Source organism: Panthera pardus, unplaced genomic scaffold (genome assembly GCF_024362965.1).
Source record: "Panthera pardus isolate Hobbes unplaced genomic scaffold, ASM2436296v1 HiC_scaffold_3, whole genome shotgun sequence".
Classification (NCBI taxonomy): domain Eukaryota; kingdom Metazoa; phylum Chordata; class Mammalia; order Carnivora; family Felidae; genus Panthera; species Panthera pardus.
In genome coordinates, this window is record NW_026526876.1 from 5,875,003 (window position 1) to 5,899,668 (window position 24,666).

At 59.5% G+C, this 24,666-nt stretch overlaps 2 protein-coding genes across 8 annotated transcripts in view; one reads left to right on the forward strand and one right to left on the reverse strand.

The window, feature by feature from the left end:
* Positions 1 to 22,926, forward strand: ELAC2 (elaC ribonuclease Z 2). 2 transcript variants are annotated; one of them, XM_019413402.2, is made up of 24 exons: positions 1 to 302; positions 882 to 932; positions 1,059 to 1,129; positions 1,837 to 1,901; positions 2,944 to 3,001; positions 4,157 to 4,225; positions 5,843 to 5,950; positions 6,850 to 6,908; positions 9,910 to 9,968; positions 10,057 to 10,129; positions 10,683 to 10,795; positions 12,401 to 12,496; positions 13,280 to 13,418; positions 13,500 to 13,585; positions 15,239 to 15,357; positions 16,711 to 16,807; positions 18,373 to 18,511; positions 18,906 to 18,944; positions 19,051 to 19,160; positions 20,151 to 20,250; positions 20,319 to 20,439; positions 20,547 to 20,625; positions 21,174 to 21,318; positions 21,845 to 22,926. In XM_019413402.2, exons 1-24 carry the CDS (start codon positions 70 to 72, stop codon positions 22,079 to 22,081), a joined length of 2,466 nt encoding a protein of 821 aa, XP_019268947.2. In that variant the 5' UTR covers positions 1 to 69; the 3' UTR covers positions 22,082 to 22,926. The 2 variants fall into 2 exon arrangements, with proteins under 2 accessions (XP_019268947.2, XP_053749094.1); XM_053893119.1 differs by lacking the exon at positions 5,843 to 5,950.
* The window catches only part of ARHGAP44 (Rho GTPase activating protein 44), a 181,225-nt gene continuing 179,453 nt past the window's right edge, over positions 22,895 to 24,666 (reverse strand). For 4 of the 6 annotated variants that reach the window (XM_053893121.1, XM_053893120.1, XM_053893123.1 and 1 more), the window contains one exon: positions 22,895 to 24,338. In XM_053893121.1, the coding sequence (XP_053749096.1) occupies positions 24,199 to 24,338 (140 nt within the window). In that variant the 3' untranslated portion in view covers positions 22,895 to 24,198. The remainder of the gene's footprint in view (positions 24,339 to 24,666) is intronic. The other 2 variants (XR_008418830.1, XM_053893122.1) reach the window with 2 other exon arrangements.

A 24,666-nucleotide genomic window follows, 5' to 3' on the forward strand; every position in this document is an offset into this window, starting at 1 on the left:
GGCGGGGCGTGGGGGGGCACCAGGAGCCCAGTGACCCGCAGCCTTAGGAGCGCGGGCGGAGGCCGGCGCATGTGGGCTTTTCGCTCGGTGCTGCTGCTGCGGTCCGCGGCCGGGCGCGCCATGTCGCAGGGACCCGCCCGCCGCCAGCGGCCGCCCAAGGACCCGCTGCGGCACCTGCGCACGCGGGAGAAGCGTGGCGCGGCGTGGGAGCCCGGGGGCCCGAACACCGTGTACCTGCAGGTGGTGGCGGCCGGCGGCCGGGACGTGGGCGCGGCGCTCTACGTCTTCTCCGAGTACAACCGGTCAGTGCGCCGCCCCGGAGTCCGGCCGGGCCTAGGCGGCGTCCCCTCGTCGCGCCCCGCCCGCCCTCGGGGCTGCGGTGTCTCCGCGTCACCCGTGGGGAGTTCCGCTGCTGCAGCCGAGCTTGGCCCCTTGGGGGGTGCGGGGGGTCCCAGATGCCCTACACCCCCACGGCCGTGGGGCTCCCGGGGGCCTCTGAGAGCTGCACACTTGGGCAGGAGCGTCCTCTTTCCAACCCTTGGGCCCCGAGCCCCCTCGTGGCACACTTTGGCCGCACGACCTCCCGTGTGCCCCGACACCGGGACCTCATGGTTGGCGTGTGGGGTGGTATCAGGTCTGGTGAGGTGATGGGGGAGAGGACCCATCTCGCTCCAGCACCAGCCTGCTACACAGGCCCCCAGTCCCCTGCTCGCCGCTCCTCTAAGGAGGGTTCGTTCCCAAGCAGCATCTTCACGCCAGAAATGCAGCCCAGGAGCGCAACGTGTGTTTTTCTCGAAGCGAACAGTAAAGCATGTAAAACGGTGGCAGAGCTTTTACAGAGTAGCATCTCCTGAATGTCTTGCGTAACGTGTGTCCTGTAGGTATCTCTTCAACTGTGGAGAAGGCGTCCAGCGACTCATGCAGGAGCACAAGTGAGTCTGCCGTTTTCTCTTGGGGCGGAGGTGATTGTGGGCCCTGAACGCCGAGGTGACAGACAGGAGTGCTTCTGAAGCAGCACAGAGGGTCCCTGTGTTGCTCAAGTGTTCTGTCTTTCTTAGGTTGAAGGTGGCTCGTTTGGATAACATATTCCTGACCCGAATGCACTGGTGTAATGTTGGGGGGCTGTGTGGTAAGTATATTCTTTCTGAAGTTAGAGGCTGGAGGGAAGTCTGGGATTTTTAGGCTGCCCTGTTCGTTTTTTGTTGTTTTTTGTTTGTTCATTTTTGCCCATCTTCTGAGCCCACGGGAGCTGGAGTCTTTTTTCTTTTTTCTTTTTTCTTTTTTTAATGCTTATTTTTTTGAGAGAGAGACAGAACATGAGCAGGGGAAGGGCAGACACACACACACACACACACACAGAATCAGAAGCAGGCTCCAGTCTCCGAGCTGTCAGCACAGACCCCGATGCAGGGCTGGAACTCAGAAACCCTGAGATCATGACCTGAGCTGAAGTCGGGCCACCCAGGGGCCCCTGCGCGCTGGAATTCTTTTTATGCTCGCCCAGTCAGCTGCAGCATGAAAAGCTGTGAGTCAGAAGGACAGATTTTAACACGCATGCCGCTTCCCAAGCGTTACCATCCACTTCGTTTATTGAGTTGCTGGACTGGAGAAACGTGCCAGTAAACCGGAGGGTGTAGTGGTGATGGTTACAGTCACCTTACACCCCCGGCAGGCGTCACTGCTGCACGTGGCCCTTGATGACTGAAGCCTGAAGGAGGACGAGTAGATAAATAGCTGGTTAAGCGAGGAGTGCGCCCCCTGGTGGCAGCTTCCGGGCACGGTGAGGAGACGGCTGACCTTCCTCCCTTCTTTCCTTCCTTCCTTCTTTCCTTCCAGGAATGATTCTCACCTTAAAGGAAACCGGGCTCCCAAAGTGTGTGCTTTCGGGACCGCCACAGCTGGTGAGTCTCTCCTGACTAGCTGCCAAGGTCAACCCCTCCTTTTTTAATGTGAGTCGCGAGCCGGTTCCATTTCTGCAAATTCGCCTGTTGCCCTCGGGAGTTAACCGCCTTTCAAGCTAAAGAGGCCGTGTCACCTTGCACAAGTCGCTGTATCTCCTAGAGCCTCGGTTTCTGCCTCTGTCAGATGGCTGTGATGTTCTGTAAAGTTGCGAAGGGGTCCGCGCTAGGCCAGCTCCTTACGTGTTCGGTAGCAAGTGCGCGCGCACATTTCAGACCTCTTGGTACCTTCCAAGGCAGCCCCTTCACACTGCCGAGAAGTGGTGTGCCCATCGTGATTTCCCAGTTCTTAACATGAAAGGCAGGCAGCCGCCAGGTGCTGTTAATTCTGCCTCCAAAATAGTGCCTCGAATCCATCCATCCGTCTGTCCTCGAGGCCTTCGTGCCGTCTGTCTCCTACCCGTGTTTTCCGTGACAGCTTCATACCCGCCACGCGGTGGGGACGCACCCGTAGGGAAGTCACACCCCGCACAGTGCCGCCCCCGCAGTAGGGCCTGGGAGCCCTGTGGGTCCCGGCTCTGGCCCACCCTTGGCTTCTGTATCCCGGTCCCCACGCTGGGGCTCCGCGGGCCCCTCTTAGCTCTTCCCTGAAGCCCCTTCCCGTCCCAGGGCTTTCCTTCTGAGCCCCCAGAGCCCCGTCGCAAGGACATTTGCTGGGGAGCCTGCCTGACTCTCGGAGGGGCCGTACCCCGGCCCCCGCGTCCCACGGGCTTCCTGCAGACCCTCAGCACGGCTGCCACTCCCCGGGGGTTTGTGCTCTGCCTCGGTTCAGTTTTGTCGCTGCATTTTATGTCTCACGAGGCTGGGGAGCGCGTCCCCCGCTCACCGCTGAACCCTTGGCTTCTAGCGTAGAGCGGCCACCGCGTGACTCTTTCTGCAAAGGTGGCTCGGAATACTTACTGGGCTTTTACGTTGACTTCTCTGCATACTGCCCGTTGCCGTTTGCGCCGCCGGAACTGCTGCTTTCCTTCTTTCTCTTTTGTAGGAAAAATACCTGGAAGCTATCAAAACATTTTCTGGTCCGCTGAAGGGAATAGACCTGGGTACGTTCCTGCCTCTGACTCGGGATCGGCCATTTCTGCCTTCTGTCTGCCCCAGTCTCTCAAAGGAGAAACCATAAAAATTGGACCCCGTGAAACCTTAAAACCCCGTGCTTCATCAACAGGAGATGAATTTTTAAAATCTTGCCTGTTGTGCTTTTCTGCGCGCCCCCTCCTGCCCCCCAGGTAGAGACTAGAGATGCTACTCGGTCCAGCTGGGCTCTGCTGGGAGGCAGGTGGCCTCCTCCTGGGGCTAGGCGGAGCCCACGATGCCAGCAGGGCCCCCGCCCCCGAGGCAGTCTGCGTCCCTGGTTTGTTAACACTCCTTTTCAAACATCATTTGTTTTTTGTTTTTTTTTGAAGCTTATTTATTTTTGAAAGAGAGCGAGAAAGCATGAGCAGGGCAGGGGCAGAGAGAGACAGAGAGGGAGACACAGAATCCGAAGCAGGCTCCGGGCTCCGAGCTGACTTGGGGCTCTAACTTAAACCACGAGATCATGACCTGAGCCAAAGTCAGACGCCCAGCCCAGCTGCCCGGGCGCCCCTGATGCTCATCTTCAGTGGAAACACTAACATCTTATTTCACATCGGATGGTGGTTCTTACAGCTGTGATGATGCATTCCTTTTGGTGTCACGAGGCCGTGTGTTAACATATGCCTTTTAAATTTGAGAATTGTTGGGGCGCCTGGGTGGCTCAGTCGGTTAGGCAGCCAACTTCGGCTCAGGTCATGATTTCGCGGTCCATGAGTTCGAGCCCCGCGTCGGGCTCTGTGCTGACAGCTCAGAGCCTGGAGCCTGTTTCAGATTCTGTGTCTCCCTCTCTCTGACCCTCCCCCGTTCATGCTCTGTCTCTCTCTGTCTCAAAAATAAATAAACTTTAAAAAAAAATTAATTAAAAAAAATAAATTTGAGAATTTTTTTTTTTTAAGCAGGTAGTGATAATACATTTTTTTCATTTAGCGTAGTATTGGCCGATGAAAATACATTGGTGCTTCTTTCTTAAAATTTGTAATTTACTCAGAAATTCTGGTTTTAGTGTAGCTTCCCAGCAGAATCCCAAGGGAAACCATTTGCTTGTGGTTGGTGATCTGGAAGGCTCTTTCTCCCCCAGTGCCTCTGTCCAGTGCAGTCACTGCCCCGTGGTCTTTTTCATACAGCCGTGCGGCCCCACTCGGCACCCGAATACAAGGATGAGACCATGACAGTTTTCCAGGTCCCCATCTACAGTGAGTACAAAAGCCCCGTTTCCTGGGAGGAGGGAGGCATGTAGGTCCCGGGCAAGGAAAGGGGCGTGCGAAAATAGAAAATGCTCGAGTACTGGCTTTGTGTGCCTGGTTTTGTGTTCTCAATGCGATCAGGAAATTTAGTGGAAGAATTAAGACGGTTCCTGCCCTTCAGGAGTTTACAACCTTACCAGACACACTGGACTCCTAACGATCGTGATTGTACTTTGGGACATCGTAATCTGCACTGTCAGTTTTGCATGTTTATCGCTTGGGGTTTATTTGCCACGGATGTAAGCACTCCTTTCGTGATGGGATGCTGGAGGGGTTTGCGCTAGGAAGGCGTTTTCTATAAACACTAATACCGATAGAAGTGTTGTGAGTAGTTCAGAAGGTCCCGTGAACCTTCGCGAGTCCCAGGACCGGACGACGAGGTTTTGACTTAGAGACCGTCCGCCTGTCAGGCCCCGCCACGTGTGTCTCATCTGTGTCTGGCCAGTCACACCCCGGGCCAGGTTTTGCTGATGGCGAGGAGGACGCAGGGCACTAGGGACGTTCCCTTGACAGCGAGGCCAGGTGCTCAAGGGACACAGATGACAGACAGCCCCCCGCAGGGGGCCGGGAAGCCCGGCCCTGGCCTGGACACGCAGCTTGCACGGCCCCTGTGTGTGCGGGAGGGAGGTGGGTGTGTGTCTCGAGCAGAGGCAGACATGCTTGGGGCCCAGTGAGACTCTGGTCGCATCAGAGCCCGCCTTGTCTGGCTCACTCCTGGTCAGATGTCCTCTCTTTCCTGACCCCTCCCGACCCCCCGGGCCTGATGTGTGTCCCTCTCTATTCCTCCCTTCCTGGCATGTGACCGTTTGCTTTGACGTGAGCTTGTGTGGCCCAAGCTGGCCGGCTGTCCCAGCCCCTAGGGCCGATAAGGAACGTGCACGGGGGGAGCGGGCGGGCTTCTGCGAGACAGCGGCCCAGCCGGCCTCTTAGCACGGCGAATTGTTTTTTTTTTTTTTTTCAACGTTTTTTATTTATTTTTGGGACAGAGAGAGACAGAGCATGAACGGGGGAGGGTCAGAGAGAGAGGGAGACACAGAATCGGAAACAGGCTCCAGGCTCCGAGCCATCAGCCCAGAGCCTGACGCGGGGCTCGAACTCACGGACCGCGAGATCGTGACCTGGCTGAAGTCGGACGCTTAACCGACTGCGCCACCCAGGCACCCCACGGCGAATTGTTTTACTGGCCTGGAGACTTAACTGGCTGCAAAGTCACGGCCCTCCCACGGCGCTGTCACCGCCGGCCTAGGTCTGTTCGCGGAGGGTGGCGCCGGTGTGTGAACCAGCCTGCTGCCTGCCTGCGTTTCAGTCGCAGACACTGTTGAGTCCCTGCCGTGGTCAGGGCTCTCGGCTGAGCAGACACGGGAAGGGGATCAAAAGGTCCTGCGGCCCAGAGACCCGGGTGGGTGTGGCGCCTGGTCAGAGACCCGGGTGGGGAGGCACCCAGTCACTGTCATAGGAGGCAGGCTGTTTAGTGGGCACTCCGGTACCGACCCGTGTGCACAGCGGGCTCCTGGCCGTGAGCTCACCTCCGCGGCGTGGGGTCTGATTGTTTTCCATGCCAACCAGGCGAGCAGAAGCGTGGAGAACGCCAGCCATCTCAGAGTCCAGAAAGACTCAGTCCAGGGCAGTCTTCGGATTCTGGATCCACCGAAAACGAGCAGCATCTTGCAGACGGTAATGCTATTTAAACCCAACAGCATGCAGTCTCGAGAACGCTGGCTTCTTTATCTGCTGCCCCGTCCTGCTGCAGGTTGGAATTGTTTTCGTGAGAAGCCTGTGTGTAAAACGGGCGCTTCTCTGTCAGTGTGGGACTTGGCCCGTGGGCAGAGGGTGAAGGTGGCCGTATGGAGCTCTAGGGCCAGTCCCCGACCCTGGGTGGGCCCCAAACTTTGTGTTCCGTGCACCCGGAGGAGAGCAGGCTCCGGCAGATGGGTTCGTACGCAGCCTCTCGCGGCCTTCGTTAACGCGAGGTGATCTTTCATGAGTGCACGAAGTGCTCAGCCCACGGGCCCTATCAGTGAGTGGCTCTGCCCCTTTTCCTGCAGAACGACAGGCTGCTGGGAAAGTGAGTGAAAATCCCAGGAGTAGAGGTGTTGGAGGCGTGGGAGCACGGCGGGCGAGGCCGGTCGTTCCGCTCTCTGCCCTGGTCGGGTCTCCTGCCCCAGAAGGGCCGGCCTGTGCGCCACCCTGGTGTGGGTGGCACAGGGGCATCTTCCCTGCAGGCCTTTGACTTTCGAGTTCGTTCGCGTATTTGTACACTTGTTTATAAAGCACATTACGGCTTGCTTTCGCTTCTCCACGTCTGGGTACACTGTCATTTTTTGAAACGTTTCACCAGACATTTCTAGCTTTTCCGGTGGGCAGTTTGCATTTTCTGTTTGTTCCGATCTCGGCGCCAGTGGGACGACATCCATGTCTGCCGCAGAAAGGATACCAGGGTTTTCTTTGACCCTTGTCTCGTACGGTTGTGTCCGTTCCATTTTGCACGAAGCCAGACTTCGGATGACCATCCACCTGGGAAGCCCGAGAAGGTTCACACTGGCCTCGTTCTGACCACATTCGGTTTTCCGCAGGTGTCGGCCAGAGAAAGCGTGGCAGGGACCCGTCCTTGGTCGTAGCCTTTGTCTGTAAGGTAAGCGCCTCCCCGGTGGGCTTTCAAAAGTGAGCGTGCGTGGTGACCTTCCGTCAGTGCTTGCCCTGTGATTCTGAGGTGGCAGCTCCCGAGTCCCCTGTGCCCGGAAGGAGCACAGACCCCCTGTGTCTCCATCTGCCACCTGTAATTTTATGTACTTTCAAACGCCCTTCCGGCAACGGAGCCCTTCCGCCTACGTGTGGTTTGTGCTTGGGAACAGTCAGCCGTCTTGCACTTCAGAAATGTGGCTTTGTGTTCCTGCAAAGGAATCGGGCCTCCGTTCAGACTCCTTCAGCTCTCTTTTAGTTCAGATGGTTTTACCGTAGCTGTTAAACCACTCGAACTAGACTCATTTTAATGCCGGCGAGCACTCACTGAGGCCTGTGTCTGCAAATCTGAAGTTGGTCCGATTCTGTGAAAATTTTATGACAATAGAGTATTTTAAAAACTTGACTAATGGCCTGATTTTAATAGGGCTTTGCATTAAAGTTTTATTAAGTGTAGCGAACACTTTAATCTGTGGTAAAGCTACATGTGTTGACTTTTTGTGAGCTTTCATTGGTTTTTGAGAAGTAATGTTGATTTTAAAATAGGTTTGTAATTTTCATCCAAATTATAACACCAATCAGGGAAAACACTTCTGGAAGGTCAAGTAGTAATCGTTATCAGTTGCAGGATCATTGATTGTATCACTTCTGTCAACCTGATTGAAATAAATTTTTTTTAATGTTTATTTATTTTTGAGAGACAGAGTGCAAGCAGGGAAGGGGCAGAGGGAGAGGCAGACACAGAATCCGAAGCAGGCTCCAGGCTCCGAGCTGTCGTCACAGAGACTGACGCGGGGCTCGAACTCACTGAATGCGAGATCATGACCTGAGCTGAAGTCACCTGCTTAACGGACTGAGCCACCCAGGCGCCCTGGTCAATTTATTTAAGTAATAGTAGGTTTTATAAGTTAGGTACTATTGTCGATAGGCTTATTACTTGGGTATCTCTGAGTTTTTAGGCAGTAAAATAATTTTTTTTAATGTTTATTTTTGAGAGAGAGCACAAGCAGAGGAGGGGCAGAGAGAGTGGCAGACACAGAATCCAAAGCCGGCTCCAGGCTCTGAGCTGTCAGCACAGAGCCCGATGTGGGGCTCGAACTCACAAACCGTGAGTTCATGACCTGAGCCGAAGTTGGATGCTGAGCCACCTACGTGCCCCCAATTTTTAAAGTAGGTTTATACGGTAATCTGTAAATTGTATGAGGTCCTTCCCTCCTTTCTCAGTAGAGGCCATGGAGCGTGATGAAGTGTGCCCTGTGTGGTGGGGCCGTCCCCCCGACTTGTAAACCTGGCCACTGCTGGGCCGCCGTTCCCGAGGCTGTGGGCTATGGCCCCCCCGGCCCTTGTGTCCCCTCCTTTGTTGTTTGCTGCCCCGTCTGGGCCCTGCTCTCACCGATCAGCCTGTGGGCCCTTATCCCTCCTGGGGCCAATTTGCTGCTTCCCGGCTGAGGCTTTGGACGGCAGCACAGCTGAGCTGGTGCAGGCCGTGGGAGGTCGAAGGCAAGAGGCCCTACGTGTGAGGGCCTGGGACTCGGGCTGTCCTCCGCTAGGAGAGCATGGGCTTCAGACCGCCGTGTGCCAGCGCAGGGCCTCATGGGATTGTGTTCTGCTTCTCCGCTGCCTGCCACACACTCCGTGCCCTCAGGTGGGCACATGTCTCTTGTGGGCTGAAGTCAGCTTGGAGTAGAGGGAGGGGTTTTGCCTGCCTTAGTCTGCAAGTCCCTGTTAAATGTTAGAGACGTAGTTTCCATCCTGAAGCCCATCAGGGTCTGTGGAGGGAAGGTCACGGTATCACAGACGATGCTGTCTGAAGCCGTCATCTGAGCTCATCATCTTTGTGTTACAATGCACTAAAGCTGTAATCCTTCATCTAGGGTAATGTTTGCCGAGCTAGAAAATTCTAGAATCCCAGTAAGACTCAAGGATCCAAATTGGAGGTTTTGCCCTCAGAGTTACTTCCCTTTTAAAGATCTAAGGAAGAAAATGAAAACCAAGTGGAACTTCGTAGTCAAAGATTTATTAAGTTTTTATGACGTTTCTGACTTTTTATTATTACATATGAAACACGTAGATCCGTAGAATGAATGTACATGTTTTTTAAGTACAGGAGGGTGACTATCAGGTTTGGGGGCGGGATTTGTTGTTTGTCCTTCTGGCATGGTAAGAGCATGTCGGGCATTTTTCATTACAACTTTTCTCCAGGATGAAAGCAGCTCCCTGTTATGGGTTTGCGAAAACCACAGGGGGAAGATCACTCCCGCATTAAGTGCCTATCACTGCCCTCACGGTTCTGGGTCCTGTAGGGATTTGTGCGATCATTTCTGTTAGACAAGGTTCTGGTCACGTCCTGTTAGCTATTAAATGGTAAGTACGGGATGATCAGACAGAAAGGTGTTTGTTTCTTCTCAAGGATGCTTGAAGGATACTTTTGATTTGGAAATGGATTGCATTTTATTAATCTGTAACAAGTTAACATCAGGAAGTAATGTGCTGGGTTTTAAGTCGTTCAGCTTTTAGTCCTAAAGTATTTGAGAATCAGTGACTTCTTCAGGATATAGCATGGGATATGGTGTATTTCATTTCAAAGCAATAACCGGACCTGAGCGCTTCATCAAGCGGTAAGAAAGAAACCGAAATTAAAGAGCAAAGCCAGGGGCGCCTGGGCAGCTCAGTGAAGCGTCTGACTTCGGCTCAGGTCATGATCTCGCGGTTCGTGGGTTCGGGCCCCACGTCGGGCTCTGTGCCGACAGCGTGGAGCCTGCTTTGGATCTTCTGTCTCCCTCTGTCTCCACCCCTCCCCTTCTCACGCTCGCTCTCTCAAAAATAAATTAACATTAAAACACACACACACTAAAAACATAAAACCAGAAAGGTGATTAAAACCCAAGAAAAGTGGTTAAAGCCGAGCTTCCTCCTCCCTCACTGAGATGACGTCTGCGTTCTGTCTGTGGCAGCTGCACGTGAAGAAAGGAAACTTCCTGGTGCTCAAAGCCAAGGAGCTGGGCCTCCCGGTGTGAGTGTGGCCGGGCGGCCGGGGGGTGGGCGGGGGGCCCGTGTCCCCCCAGTGCCTGGCTCACCCGTGGCTGGCCTCCTCTTTTCAGCGGGACGGCTGCCATCGCCCCCATCATCGCTGCTGTCAAGGACGGGAGGAGCGTCACTTACGAGGGCAGGGAGGTGAGGCGCCCGTTTCCGTGATGTGTCCGCAGTCCCCGTGGGGGCCCAAACGTGGGACAGCCGTGCTCTGGCCTGGGCCCCGCAGACAGAGCTCACTTTGAGGGAAGCGTGTCCACGCTGGCCACATTTGGGTGTAAATGCAGAGCATCTAGTTAGGGTTGGGGGTCCTCCTCTTCACGGGATGGGTGCTCTCCCTTGTCGGACATACGGCAGACCCCCTGAGGGTGGGCTTGGGGCACGCGGCCCAAAGGACCACCACCGTGCTCTTAACCAGGGTGTTTTCTCTGGCGTCTGAGAATGTCAGAACCAACGGCCACAAACCCGAGGGAACCTTGACTGTCCTGCCCGGCTTCACGGCCACTCTGGGTTTGAAGTGCCCTCTCCAGGTCTGCGTACGTGTAGAGGAGCAGCACGAGCGGGAAGGGGGCGGGCGGCGATCCTCCCGCTGGTCCGTGCGTGTTCCGTAGGGATTCTGTGCGGTTGGCAGTTCCCTGCATGTCTGCTGAGCTGGGGCTCTGCCCTCGGAGAGAGTCATCGCCCCGCTGTTTTGCAGATTTTGCCTGAAGAGATCTGTACTCCTCCAGATCCCGGCCTTGCTTTTGTTGTGGTGGAGTGTCCGGATGAAGGATTCATTCGGCCCGTCTGCGAGAACGCCACCTTCAAGAGGTGACGAGGGCCGTCGGGGTGGAGGAGGGCGTCTGCCTGGCCCGTGCTTTCTCCTGGCACGGAGCCGCGTCTGGGAAGCCCGTGCTCCCAGCCCCAAGTGCCGGGGTCAGGCCCCTGCTGGCAGGATTGACCAAGGGACTGCTAGTCGGCGGGCTTTACGGAGTACACGAGCGTGTGAGTGAAATTAGGGAAGACTGAGACCCGGAGAGCCCTTGCAGACTAGAAGATCAGCGGTTGGTTAGGGTGCTAAGTCTAGGACACGTTCTAGAATTGTTTTCAGCCCTTTTTTTCTCTTTCTAAAGTTTATTTATGTTCCAGAGACATAGCGAGCGTGCGCGTGAGTAGGGAGGGGCAGAGAGAGGGAGAGAGAATCCCAAGCAGGCTCTGTGCTGTCAGCACGGAGCCCTCTGCCGGGCTCGATGCCATGAGCCTGAGCCGAAATCAAGAGTCAGATGCTTAACTGAGCCACCCAGGCGCCCCTGGACTATTTTTAGCTCATAAATTGTTCACTTGCCTGCACTGAATCTGTTGAGGCAGGTCTGACGTGTGTGAGAGTCTTGGTCAGGGGTCTGTGTTAAGGGATGGAACCTTAGTCTCGGAACACCTTTGTTCTGATCTTCCGGTGGCCTGGGCTCCGTTGTCTCCTGTCGTGCAAAGATGCGGGGCCCATTTTCAGGTCGGCTGTCATCCCGGGTAGCTTTGCCCCACACGCCTGTGCTTTCCTCTTTCTCCCGTTCCTCGTGGTTTCTTCTGCGTGTATTTCTCCTGCTCCTAATTCTGATTTACGTGTTTCACTCAGTCATTTTATGCTGCTTATCACAACAGACCTTCTGGGGCAGCTCTAACTCTTTCAGGTTAGTGTGAGAAGCTCTTCCTCAGACCCGCTTTTTCTCCTTGGGTGACTCTGGGTACCCGGCTGGCACAGGCTTCGTGTTTCAGTCATGCCGTGGCGGCAAAGCTACTTGGAGTCCCTGTGAGCTGATTGGCGCGTGCACTGAGGCAGTGCTGTGAGGTTTAAGCACACGACCCCGTGCGCTCTGTGTGTGTGTGTGTGTGTGTGTGTGTGTGTTGTCCGTATGTCTGTCTGTGTGCATGTGCGTGCGCGGAAGGGAAGGACAGGTTAAAAATACTGTGTGAATTTTTTTACGGGAACCGGAAGGAAATGCATCAGCATGTTAGAAAGTGAGCCTCTCTCTCTGGACGGTGGAATCACAGACCATTGTAACAGCCCATGCCTGTGCCCTGGGTCTACTGGAAGGCGGGCAGTAAGGCAGACCTGGAGGTGCTGAGATTTATGGGGGGAGCTGCCGTGAAAGATGGGGGGCGGAGCAAGAAGAGGCCTGGAGAACCTCTGTCCTGCTCCATAGGTCCGAGCCCCTGTGGCCGGAGGGGACGGGGATTGTCTCCGGCGCCCGCGGGAAGGCCCGGCGGGCAGCCCCCGAGCCAACCAGAGGGGCCAGCTGGCGCCCTCCCTGTGCTCACCCACCCGGAGAGCAAGCCGAGCGCCCCCCCCCCCCCCCCCCAACGGCTGCACGGGCACCGCGTGCGAACGTTGTGAGCCTGTTTCACTGTCCGAAGCAAAACGCCGCTCTCCCCTCCCCCCAGGTACCAGGGAAATGCCGAGGCCCCCGTGGCGCTGGTGGTTCACATGGCCCCGGAGCGTGTGCTTGCGGACTCCAGGTACCAGCAGTGGATGGAGAGGTAGGACCCTGTGCCGTCCGTCTGTCCTCCCCTCCTTCCCCCGGGCAGACACCTGTGCCCCGCGTGGGGAACAGCTGCCACTAGGTGGCGCCATGCGCACGCATCCAGCAGCTAGTGGGGTCCCCGCACACTCGGGGTCCCAGTGAGCACCGCCCGCTCTTGATGACCCCGAGGCCGAGTCCTAAAGAAGAGACTGGCGAGTGTAGAACAGCAGCCTCAGGTCACTGGACACCCAGCACGTGACAGGCAGTGTGCTGGTGCCTCGCTATTTCATTCCGTCCCGTGAGTGGCCATCTGCCCACGCTCGGGACCGGGAGAAGAGGGCGCTCCACGCCGGCCCAGCTCAGCACCAGGCGGGGCCAAACCAGGTGGTGTCGGAGCTAAACTCTGAGCGCAGAGTGACGTGGTGGGGTTCCACCCCCCAGCCCCCTGTTCACCCAGGCGCCCCCTCCGCTCCTTCCTGGATAGCCGGTTGGTCGTCACCCTCTGTTCCTGGAGGAGGGCCTGAGCCCTAACACACGTGGTCTGTTTTCCTTTTATGGTGCCTTTTCTTCTACCCTGAACTCCGTTTTGTTTCCCAGTCCCTACGTAGGCGCCCGACGTCTTAGCTTTCTGGTTTCTTCTGGGCTCTTTCCGGTCCGCAGAGAGCACTGGACTCCGAGCAGAGCAGTGCAACTTCCTCTCTCTGAGCCCCTCCGCCTACCTACGTGCACTGGTGTCGCTGCTGTCCCCGCAGCGGGGTCCCCCCTGCAGGGCACCGTGAACACGCCGTCTCTGCCTTAGGTTCGGGCCCGCCGCCCAGCACCTGGTCCTGAACGAGAGCTGCTCGTCCGTCCACAATCTCCGCAGCCACAAGATCCAGACGCAGCTCAGCCTCATCCACCCCGACATCTTCCCCCCGCTCGCCACCCCCTGCCGCCAGGTAGTGCCCCACACGGTCCCCCAGCCCAGCCCGGCCCTTCGGCTCGGTTTCTCTCCATGCAGTGGGGTTTGTCTCTTCCAGGAGGAAGTCCCGGCTTCCCGTGTGCCCACCGTCCGGGGCGAGTGCCTCCTCAAGTATCAGCTGCGTCCTCGGAGGGAGTGGCAGAGGTCAGGACGACTCTGAGCTGACGGAAGGGTCTAGAGCGGGAGCGGCAGGCTCTTCTCGTGAAGGGCCAGGTAGTGAATACCGCAGCCTGTGCAGGCCACATGGCCTGGTCTCGGGCACTGAACTCTGTCCCTGCTGCAGATGATCCCCGGACGAGCAGTAAATGAACGGGGGCGGCTGCGTCCCAGAGCAAAGTCACCAGGACACGCGGCTCTGGTTTGGGTCGAGGCGGGAGGATGAGGCCAGCGACGAAGCTTTTGCAAAGTCTCCCCCATGATGACAGGGACACATACGTGTCCCTTGTTTTCCGTCAGACAAGTAACGTGTGTTTGATGGAGAAAATTAGTACCCATCATCTCGTCCCCGAGATGAGAGAAATTGATGGTTAACATTCTGCTTTTAAATTGGAACAAGCAGGGAAGGTATCTTTTGAAAAGTGTGTTTGTGGATCTGTGACCTGACACGTCTTTCTTTTCCTGAGTCATTACGTGGTCTTTGGTAACCGGATTTCTAATGGCATTGCAGATGGGGTGTTTGTTCATTTTAGACGTTTCTAGTTTTGTGTTGTTCTACTGAAGCATTGAGTGTTTTATAGGCAAGCGTCTGAGGGGAACTCTGTTCCCTCAGGGGGGGTTCGCAGATGTGGGGTTACTGGGTCGGAGGGCATCCGGTGAGCGTTAAGTTGCCGGCAGGAAAGCCTCTACCAGTCCAGCCAGTACCATGGGAAGTGCCTCCCGCCCACACATCTCTCACGTCCAAGCGAATCCTGAGCGAGTTGAAGCTTCCTGTCCACTGTGTTGTGACTGCACGCCATGTGCTCTTGTGACGAGTGCTCGGGATTTTTACAGACCGTGCGGTCTTCAGATTTCGGAGCCTGCTGTCAGCCTCTGCACACAAGGTTCATAAAGCTGAGTCCAGCCGGTACCCAGATGAGCCTCATGCCCACGCACGGTGCAAGTCCCGGGCCTCCCGGGTCGGATTCTGGGGAGCCGGGCCCGGCCTCCCTGCACGAGTGCCCGGTCGGGGTGGGGAGCCGCTGACGGAGCCTTGCCTATCAGCGTGGCGGGACCAGCCACGTCGCATCGCCGGGGCCTCGCTAGAAACGCATCAGTCAAGGCCTGCGTTTCCACAGGGTTCTTGGGCTCTGAGGACTTGTTACCACGCGAGCCATTGCTCGTGGGCTGTGCGTGTCCACCAGGGCCGTCTGCTCCTCTCCCCTCCCTTCCTCTGGCTCCCAAGGGATGTCAGGCAACGTCTGGAGACGTTTTTCGTGGTTACAGCCCGGGAGGGCCTGGGGGCTGCCAGTGGCATCGAGTGGGTGGAGGTCGGGGTGGCACGCGGGACCCTGCCCCGAATGTCAGTCGTGCCGGGTTCGTGAGACTTTGAGCTGAGATGTCGTGAGGGGCTGAAGCTATTCAGAACTTGCTTTGAGACCCCTCCCCCCTCACCCCCCCCCCCCCCCCCGACTAGGCTGAGAAGGAAGCGTCCACACAGCAGGAGGACAGGACTGCCCGGGGTCTCAGGCACTTGGCCTTCACTCTTGATGTGAAGGACTTTCTGCGGGTCACGTCCATAAGTCAATTCCAGACATCCACTCGGGTGTCTGCTTGAGGCCGTGCCCGGGCCGGTCACCTGAGATGCTTTTCTCCCTGCAGGGACGCGGTTATTAATTGCAATCCTGAGGAGTTCGTCGCCGAGGCCCTGGAGCTCCCCAACTTCCAGGAAAGTGTGCAGGAATACCGGAAGGCTGTGCAGGACGGCCCAACCCCCACAGGTGAGCAGAAGACCCCAGAATGGCCTTCCTCTGCTGGCCGCTGGTGTTTTCGGAGCGCTAAGCAGGAGGTCGGCAGGCACCCTCTAACCTGGGCTAGTGACGTCACGTGTGTTCTCTGAGAACACCGGTGCCCGTGCCTGCCGCCTGCCCTCCCGCCAAGACCAGGTACATCAGAGTGTTTGGTGATGGCACCCGGCCATTCTTTACAAGGCACGTGGCTGTGTGCGGCGGGCCTGGGAGCTCCTGCCGGCCTCCGGAAAGAGCTTTGAACCCTGGCCGAGCCGACTCGGGATCCGGTCTTGGCTTTGCTAAGGATCCACAAGAGATTTGGCCACGACGCCCGCCTTGCCGGGTGACACTCACCATTGTGCAGTCAGCAAGAGCAGTTGGAGGCAGCTTGGTGACCTTTGCTCCAGGAGCTGGTTTTTCTAGGGTGCTTTTCAGCTAATGATAGAAGCGGAGAACGCTGGTCCAGAAACCGGGTGGACGTTCATGGGGCCAGATGGCCTTCCACCCAACTGCAGTTTCTGGAGTTTTTGTTTTTTGTTTATCTTGGAGAAAGAGCACGAGTGTGCTCTTGGGAGGGGCAGAGAGAAAGGGAGACAGAGGACCCGAAGCGGGCTCTGCGCTGACAGCAGAGGGCCTGATGTGGGGCTCGATCCCATGAACCACAACATCACCACCTGAGCCGGAGTCGGATGCTTGACCCACCGAGCCACACAGGCACCCCGCCCCCGGCTACAGTTTCTGCATGGAAGTTTGCCTGGGCGGGTATAGAGGCTCGCGTCCCCAGAAGTAGCCTTCCCGTCTGTCCGCTTTGGGTTTGTGATTGCATTTCTGGTTTGCGTGTGAAAGATCCACCCGGATCAGGCTCCTGGCCGTGCACGTGGAGCTGGTCAGGCTGGCTGACGCCACGGAAGGGGCCTCGGCTTCGGAACCATCAAGTCTCTCTAGACTCTGGTTCTGGCTCCGCCTCCTCTGGAGACAACCTGCGTGCGGTGCGTCCCCTCCGAGCCTGCTTGTGTCCCCTGTAAAGCTCTTGGTGGGAAGAGCTGGATGCCAGGCAGAACCCGCCCCTTGAGGTAAACGATTCGCAGCGTAAAGTCCCCTTCCTTTCGTAAAGGACCAGGAGCACTTCTTTCCAAGGAAGGGCCGTGGGATTTATTTGCCATTCCTCCCAGACAGCTATTGACGCCCAAACAGCCAGTGGAGGGGGGCCTCGCCTCCTGAGGCCCTGCCACGTGGGATCCGCAGCCCCTCCTGGGAAGCGAGACTTCACGCCCCTCGTGGCTGAGTGCCGGCTCACTTTGGACCCACAGAAATGGGCTCTTTCTTGTGTGTGTTTTTCCATAGAGAATGGAAGCCCGTATCCAGAAATCGTCTTCCTCGGGACGGGGTCTGCCATCCCGATGAAGATTCGGAACGTCAGCGCCACGCTTGTCAACATCAGGTACTGCGTTCCTGGAGCCCGCCTCCCGCGCCGGGCACCGCCCCGACTTGCCAAACAGAACCCCTGCCCCGCCGCCCGGCCCAGGGGCAGATGGGGCGTCCTCTCGGCCAGAGTGCCGGGGAGAGGAGTCGTGGGCGCTGATGCGTCTCGTGATTAACCTCAGTAGCTGGTGCTTCCGCGACTCACCAGGCTTCGTCCCCTGCGCTGTTGATGAAAATAGCCGGCCCTGCCGTCTGCCGTGCGCTTTGCTGAGAAACCATCTCGCTGAGTTTTCACGTTAACCCTATGAAGCAATGCCCACCCGATGCCTTGATCGGTAAACCAACGCTCAGAGAGGCTACTAGTTCCCACCGTCGGTCGCGGCAGCTCCGGAGTGAGGCGGTGTGTTCATCGCCGCGCCGTGCTGTCCCCGAGCTGGTGTCTGCTGGTGCGTGGAGCGGCCGTGGGGCCGGTGCGCCCGTCTCGTGCTCGGCCCCCGGACTCGGTTCTCTTGGGTCGGGCTGGCGTCCTCGCCCGCGGAGAAGTTAACCCGGGCGCCGGGCCGTGTTCGCCGTGCGTCTGCAGATGCGTCCGTGGAGGAAGTCAGACTGTGAGGGGCCGGGCCCGCTTTGAGACTGTGCGTGCTCGTCTCGGATGCCAGCCGTGTCCACTGCGCACGGCACGTACGAGGCGCGCCCTGACATCAAGCGTGCGCGCATCTGGGACGGACTCCGTAGGACCCCGGAAGAGCAGTCAGGCGGCCAGGCCTCCCTCTGGGGGCTGGGAGGCTCCGTGGAAGGGGCTTCTCCCGACCGACTCCCCCCCCCCCCCCCCCAGTGGCACTGAGCCTGACGCGACTCGTCCGGAGGCGCTTCCGCAAAGCGGTCCCTGCCCAGAAGGTCACGTGTCTGTGTGTCTGGGGCTTCTCCTCGGAGCCCGGCCACAGCGCCCCCTGCCGGACGGCCCCTCCCGGAGGAGGACGAAGGCCTGCGGGAGACTGGCCTCTCCCCGCGGGGCAGAGGCTGAGACGGGCCGTCGGGATGGAAGCACCCGGGGCCCGACTCCGCGAGCGGCTCCCCGGCAGTAGCGGGGCCTCCGCCGGTCACCCCTCCCCCCCTGCGCCGCCGGCGGTCACTGCCTGTCCTGCCCCTGCCGGGCAGGGGGCGGCCCGGGCTGAGGAGGCCAGGACTGCTCGACCGGAAGCACAGCGGGCGGCTGCCCCGCGTGCGCACCCGTGCCCGGCGCCGGTGCGGCCGCGGGGGCCGTTGCCGGGTTCAGCTCCGATAACCCGAGGGGCCTCCTTGCGAGTAGATGCTTTTGTCCTCCCGTTTCACGAGCCGGGCGCCAGCATCCGCGTGGCCCTGGGTGCTGTGTGTGTTCAGGGGTTTCCGTGGCCGGTGGCCGCCTGTGTGTGATGAGCTCCGGCGTCCGGAGTTGCCGCGGCGTCGGGCTCGGCCTCTCAGCGCGCGAGAGGTGTGGGAAGGCGTGGGAGGGACGCAGCCGCTCGCCCCGCCTCTTCCGGACGTGGGAGCCCTGCGGGCCCCAGGGGCCTTTCCCGGCCACGTGACCGTCACCCTCGTCCCCAGCCCCGACAGGTCCCTCCTCCTGGACTGTGGCGAAGGCACGTTCGGGCAGCTGTGCCGTCACTACGGAGACGAGGTGGACAGGGTCCTGGGCACCCTCGCCGCTGTGTTCGTGTCCCACCTGCACGCGGATCACCACACGGTGAGCGGCGGAGGGACCCCGGCGGAGGGACCCCGGCGGAGGGCAGGCGCCGCTCTGGCCCGCGCTACCCGCTTCCTTTCCTGCTGTGCCCAGATGTGCCCAGGGCCTTGGCTCTCCTCTCGCTGGTGCGGTCGCTCCGCTCGGTGCACTGCTTTGGACAAGGTCCCGCTGTCAGCCTTCACCGGGCTTGCCTGCCCACGAGCCTGCCCTGAGGGGACCTCCCAGGGCCAGTGGGGACCCCAGACCCCTGCCCTGTCCCTGGTCACGCTGCCCACGGATTGTGGCCGATAGGGAGGTGGGAGCGGCTGCAAGAGGAGGACGCCAGAAGCCAGAGGAGGCGTGGCGGAGGGGACTCCGGACGTGGCTGACGCGTGTCCCCTTCTCCCCCCTGCAGGGCTTGCTAAATATTCTGCTGCAGAGGGAGCGAGCCCTGGTAAGTGCCGCGCGCACTTTTATTGTCCTTTGAGTTTGGTTGGCTCACCCCTCAGCCACATCTCCCGTCACCCTGAGCTCCCGTCCCTCGGGTGTCCTTGCCTCAGGCATCTCTGGGAAAGCCGTGTCACCCTCTGCCCGTGGTCGCCCCGACCCAGCTCAGGGCTTGGCTCCAGCAGTACCACCACCAGTGCCAGCGGATCCTGCACCACGTCAGGTGAGCGTCGGCACCTGCCTCCTTCGGCCGCGGCCCTCGCGAGACGCCGGGACCCCGCGGCCTTCCCCGGGACTGGGCCCCCGGCGGCGGGCGACGGGGTAGGGACGCTTTGACTCCAGGACAGGAACCGTCGACGGTTCCCGCGCGCGCGTGTTGATGTCCCGCGTCGCATCTCAGCCCAGGCCTCTTTTCGGTTCTGCTCTAGTTCCTAGCTTTCCGCCCGCACTTCTCCGTGAAAGCGGCCCAGGGCCCGGCGCCCGAGCAGGGGCCGACAGACACACAGGCGACCCGGGGAGGGAGTCCCTGTGCCTGGGGTCGGTCCCCTCACTGTAGCCTCCGGCGGCCCTCATCCGCGAGGTCTCTTACCGCGGCCTCGGGGCTTGGTTTGGCTCTTTTTAAACGACAACCCTCTTCTCTTAGTTCCTGATTTAAATACTTTCCTTACAATAACGATTTTGGGGCTTTCTAGCCAGACACTTGTACTTTGAATCACGTTAACATAACATAACATAACACCCAGGGGCACTTGGGTGGCTCAGTCGGTTGAGTGACCGGCTCTTGATTTCTGCTCGGGTCATGATCTCACTGTTCGTGAGATTAAGCCATGAGTCGGGATCTGCGCTGACAGTGCCCGTTTGGGATAGTCTCTCTCTCTGCCCCTCCCCCACTTGCCCTCCCTTTCTCTCTCAAAATAATTTTTTTTTTAATGTTCTCATTTATTTTTGAGACAGAGACAGAGCATGAGCAGGGGAGGGGCAGAGAGAGAGAGAGGGAGACGCAGAATCTGAAGCAGGCTCCCGGCCCCGAGCTGTCAGCACAGAGCCCGACACATGGCTTGAACCCACAAACTGCAAGATCATGACCTGAGCCGAAGTCGGAGCTCAACCGACTGAGGCACCCAGGCGCCCCCTCTCTCAAAATAATTTAAAAAACGCGTGACATTTTTTTTTTTTTTCACGCTTGCCGTTAAACTCTTCTGTCTTCTCCCAGCCTGATTCCCGCCAAATGCCTTCAGAAAGGGGCAGAGGTGCCCAGCCCCGAGGTTGAAAGGCTGATTGGTTCGCTGCTGCAAGCGTGTGATCTGGGAGAGGTAAGGGGGCGCCCGCAGGCGGGAGGGTGACGGGGGCACAGCCAGAGGCTGCTCAGCCGCTCCTTCAGTTTCAGACCTGCCTGGTCCGGCACTGCAAGCATGCTTTCGGCTGTGCGCTGGTCCACACGTCCGGCTGGAAGCTGGTCTATTCCGGCGACACCATGCCCTGCGAGGCTCTGGTCCAGATGGGTGAGTGGAGGCGAGTGTGGGCGGGGGAACGGATGGCGGTGTGGACCCGGGACCCAGCGTTTCTCAGGCAGAGGGCGCTGCTCCAGTGTCTGCTGCTTCCTCTCTAGGGAAGGACGCCACCCTCCTGATACACGAGGCCACGCTGGAGGACGGCTTGGAGGAGGAGGCCGTGGAAAAGACGCACAGGTAGGGGAGACTGATGAGCCGCTCCCTTCTCCCCGGGGGCACCCGGAGCCACCTCGCGCCAGCCCCGAAGGGAACGACTGTGCTTTCCAGGGACCGTGACACGGGGCCAGCTGGCTTCCCACTAGGCCGTGGGGGCTTCTGCCCTCATTTCTGCAGCGCCGTCCAGGCAGGCGCTAGCCGGGGTGGGGATCGAGTATTGCGCATATGGTGGCAGAAACGGAAGCCACAGCTGAGAGCTGCCCGGGGAAGTGCGGGCCCGCCTGGGTCGCAGGCTGTTGCTGTGACAAGAGTATGTACCCCAAGCGAGAAGCCCCCTGCCCGTTCGCTGCCCTCAGGACGGGCGCCCTGACGCCACCCCCGGCCTGGGCTCCATTTGGGGGCGTGTGCGCAGAATCCGGCCGTCAGGAAGAGTTTGTAGGCAGTAGGGGCGCTGACGGAGGAGCCCGCCCCCACCCGGCCTTCCCCGGGCGCGCCCGGGACCCGGGGCCTGTGTGCGACGGCGTCTCCCTCCGCTGGGCGCCGGCCTCACGTGCGCCCTCTGTCGGCAGCACCACGTCTCAGGCGATCGGCGTGGGTGTGCGGATGAACGCGGGCTTCACCATGCTCACCCACTTCAGCCAGCGCTACGCCAAGGTCCCCCTCTTCAGCCCCGGCTTCAACGAGAAAGTGGGGATCGCCTTTGACCACATGAAGGTCTGTGCGTGTGGGTCTTGCACGGGGGGCTCCGGGTAGGAGGGGGGGGGGGTCTGTCCATCCTCCCGCCATGGCCTGCCCCGGCAGGATGGCAAAGCCGACCTTCTCTGGGGCCTTCGGGCTGGACCAGGGTCTCTGGCCACTGGAGTCCCTGAGGAGTCAGGCCCGGCCGTCCCCACGGCCGCGTCTGCGCCTCGGCACTTGCTGGGGAGTCGGTGTTCTCTCTCGTCAACTGGCCAGGAAGCCAGCCTGGGGCCTCTGGTCCCTCTGAGTGAGGACGGGCAGCCTTGCCTTTCCTGACCCCTGTGCGGTTTTGCTCCTTTGGCCACGAGCGGGGCGTCCCTGCCCCTTTCCCTAGAGGGCTTCCTCCTCCCGCGGCCTTGTCCTCCTCCCGCTGGTAGGAAGGCAGGGTGGTAGGGAGCCGGTAGGAATGTGGGTGGGGGGCGAGCCGGCACCTGCTGCGGCAGAGGGCTCCCTCGGCGCAGCTGACCCTGACGCACGTCCTTGTTCTCCGCTCTCCTCCCAGGTCTGCTTCGGGGACTCCGCCACGGTCTCCAAGCTGATCGCCCCGCTCCAGGCCCTGTTTGCTGGCGACATCGAGGAGATGGAGGGGCGCAGGGAGAAGCGGGGGGTTCGGCTGGCGCGGGCGGCCCTCCTCTCTGGGGAGCAGGCGGGCGGCCCCGAGGACGGGGCGCCCCAGCAGAAACGAGCCCTCCCGGAGCAGCCGCAGAGCCCTCAGAGCAAGAAGGTCAGGGCCCAGTGAAGGCAGGGCGACCCCGGACTCGGGAGGCTGGCATCCTCCGCACGGTGGCCCCGGGTCTGCTCCCCTGGGCGGCCCTCGGCGGGGCCCAGCCCGGCCTTGGGACGTGAGGCTGCCGGATGGAAAAACGGACAGCTGGAATTCGGTACAAGCCAATTTTTAAGGAGGTCACGAAAAATGGCGTGCCCACGCCTGCCGCAGCCAGTGCATTCTATCTGCACACCCGAGGCGAGCCGTGTCCCAGGAACGCTGCGTCGTGGACGTGAGTGCCCGAGACTCCAGAAATACCACTTCCAAAGACAGAACCCAGTAAAGATGCCGCGTGGAACCTAAGTGCTTTGCTTCGTCCTCTTAACACCTCTGAGCAGGAGTCTCCCCGCCCTGCACCCAGGGTGACCTGGAAGTCAGCTCCGGTGACGGCGGGGACCTCCGGAGCCTGTCCCCAGGGAGTGGCCACCCCTCTGTGCCCTGGATTTTGACAGAGGTCAAGCCGTGCCGGCTCAGGAAGACGCGGGTCCTCCCGCTGCTCGGGGGAGACCCCCCCCCTCACCACCCTGGAGTCATGAGAAATCCGACCCCGAGTTGGCTCTCCTGCCCTCCGTGTGGGATTTAACAACGCTGAGGTTAGTGCTTGGAAACGGAGGGAAGCTTCAAAGATGAGTCTGGTACTTATTTGTGTCTTCTCCCTCCCCGGAGGACACGCAGATTTGAAAGTGAAACCAAGGATGTAGCCTTGCCCAGCCCTGGGCTCAGGTTTCCTCCCGAGGAGGAGTGTTCCCGGCAAGTTGATCGTCAGAACAAGAAGATAGGCCACGCTCAGGGATAATAAATCTATTTTAATAACATTACTTTTGACAACTATTTGTACATGTATTTAAAGGTAACTTTCAACCCCTGGGCTCCGTTACAAATTGGGTACTGAACCGTCCTCGCCAGAAGTGAGCAAAGCTGTTTGTTAGCATCAAAAGTGGCAAAATCCCACCAGCGGGGAGGGTTCCTTTCCACCGTGTGGGGGGGGAAAATAAGCATTTGAATTTCTCATTGTACACCTATACATGGGTTTAGTTTGGCTCAAATTCAACAAATATAGATTTCATATATACAAACATTATATCATGTATAGGTAGATCGCATCGATTTTAAACGGATAAAATCGGAACTTTTGAGTTGCATGCAAGACCCGATGCCGTCTCACTCCCTCAATCCCCGAGTGTGACTGGGCTTCCTGTGTCCTCCGGCCCCGCCTCACTGCTGAGCGCAGGCCGCGGGGCCGTGCCTCCTGCCCCGCGTGGCCGAGGGCCACCTTCCCTTCCTGCGTGCTGCTCGGGTTCGCGCGATTATTGCTGTTCCCTGCGGCCTCCGGGAAGGAGAGGCGACCTGCCTGGGGCGGGGGAGGGGGGGGGGTTATGGGGGTAGTTACTGTCGGCAGAGGTTTCTGCGGGGCCGGGGCGCCATCCTCCGCCGTCCAGGCGCCCTCAAGATCAGATTAGAAATTCAGAAGTATAAAACGAGAAGGTAGTGACGGGAGCTTTCGGTCACACGGTAGGGAAAAGCAAAACCCTTAGGAAGGGAAGCAAATTTTGTGTTAAGCCATTGACTTTAAAGCCCGCGCGTCAGGGGCGGCCGCAGGTTGTACACCGGCTGCCTCCCCCACCCTCCGACTTGCGCTGCGGGCGCACGTCGCTGCCACGACTTCTGGATCCCAGAGCCAGTCTGCTGGGGGGGGGGGGGGGTCCCCTGCAGTCACCGAGGTGACGGGAGGGCGCCCCCCGAGCTGTCAGAGCCTGGGAGGGCAACCGCGGGTGGCACCAGGCACCCCAACCCTGCCCGCACCCCCAGCCTGCAGCTGCAAACGACCTTTCTGACGCGCAAGCCCGGGGGGGGGGGGGGGGGGTGCTGAAAGTGGATCAAAATAGGCACAAAGTCAAAAGGCAAAGATCAAACAAAAGGCAAAGTCACCACCCCGGGGAACAAACGAACTCTGCACCTACTCCGGCCGCGCAGGCCGGAGGGGACAGTTTGGCGCACGACTCCAGCGTCGCTGGCAGTGACCGCACAGCCGCTCGCTCGGCGAGCCCAGGGGGCGCTCCAGGGTGGGTGGTGGGCGGGGCCTGCGCGGGTCAGAGGGCGGTGCTCTCAGACTCCTCCTCCGAGTCCCTCTTCTCCGTCACCGAGTGTCGCCGCGCGTGCTCCAGGGGGCTCAGGCGGAGCGGCGGCCCGAGCTCTACGTGGATGGAGGGGATGTCAAAGTGGACGAGATCTGCAAGGTGGCAGAGAGAGGGGCGGCTGAGGGGCTGGCGGGGGCCTCCCGCCCACCGCAGGGTCGGGGTGGGCCTGGGTTGCTCTGCTCCTTCCCCCGGAGCCTGTGGGAGCGGAGCACCCCGACCCCTTCCGAAACCCATCCCGCGGGGGCGGGGGGGGGGCGGTTCACGGAGGAGCCGCCGCAGCTCCCGGGCCGCGCCCCGCTGACGCCCTCCAGCTCCGTTCTCCGAGGGGAGGTGGCTTTCGGGGCGGGGCTCAGGGACCTCAGGCTGTGGGGACAGACCACCCCCACCCCCACCCCCCCGTCGGCCCCAGGACAGCTGCTC

Excerpts from the sequence above, each read along its gene's own strand:
- ELAC2 (XM_019413402.2), top strand. The coding sequence starts at position 70 with ATGTGGGCTTTTCGCTCGGTGCTGCTGCTGCGGTCCGCGGCCGGGCGC. Across the intron at positions 5,951-6,849 it reads CGAGCAGCATCTTGCAGACG|GTGTCGGCCAGAGAAAGCGT; the intron begins GTAATGCTATTT and ends GGTTTTCCGCAG. Across the intron at positions 19,161-20,150 it reads CGGATCCTGCACCACGTCAG|CCTGATTCCCGCCAAATGCC; the intron begins GTGAGCGTCGGC and ends GTCTTCTCCCAG.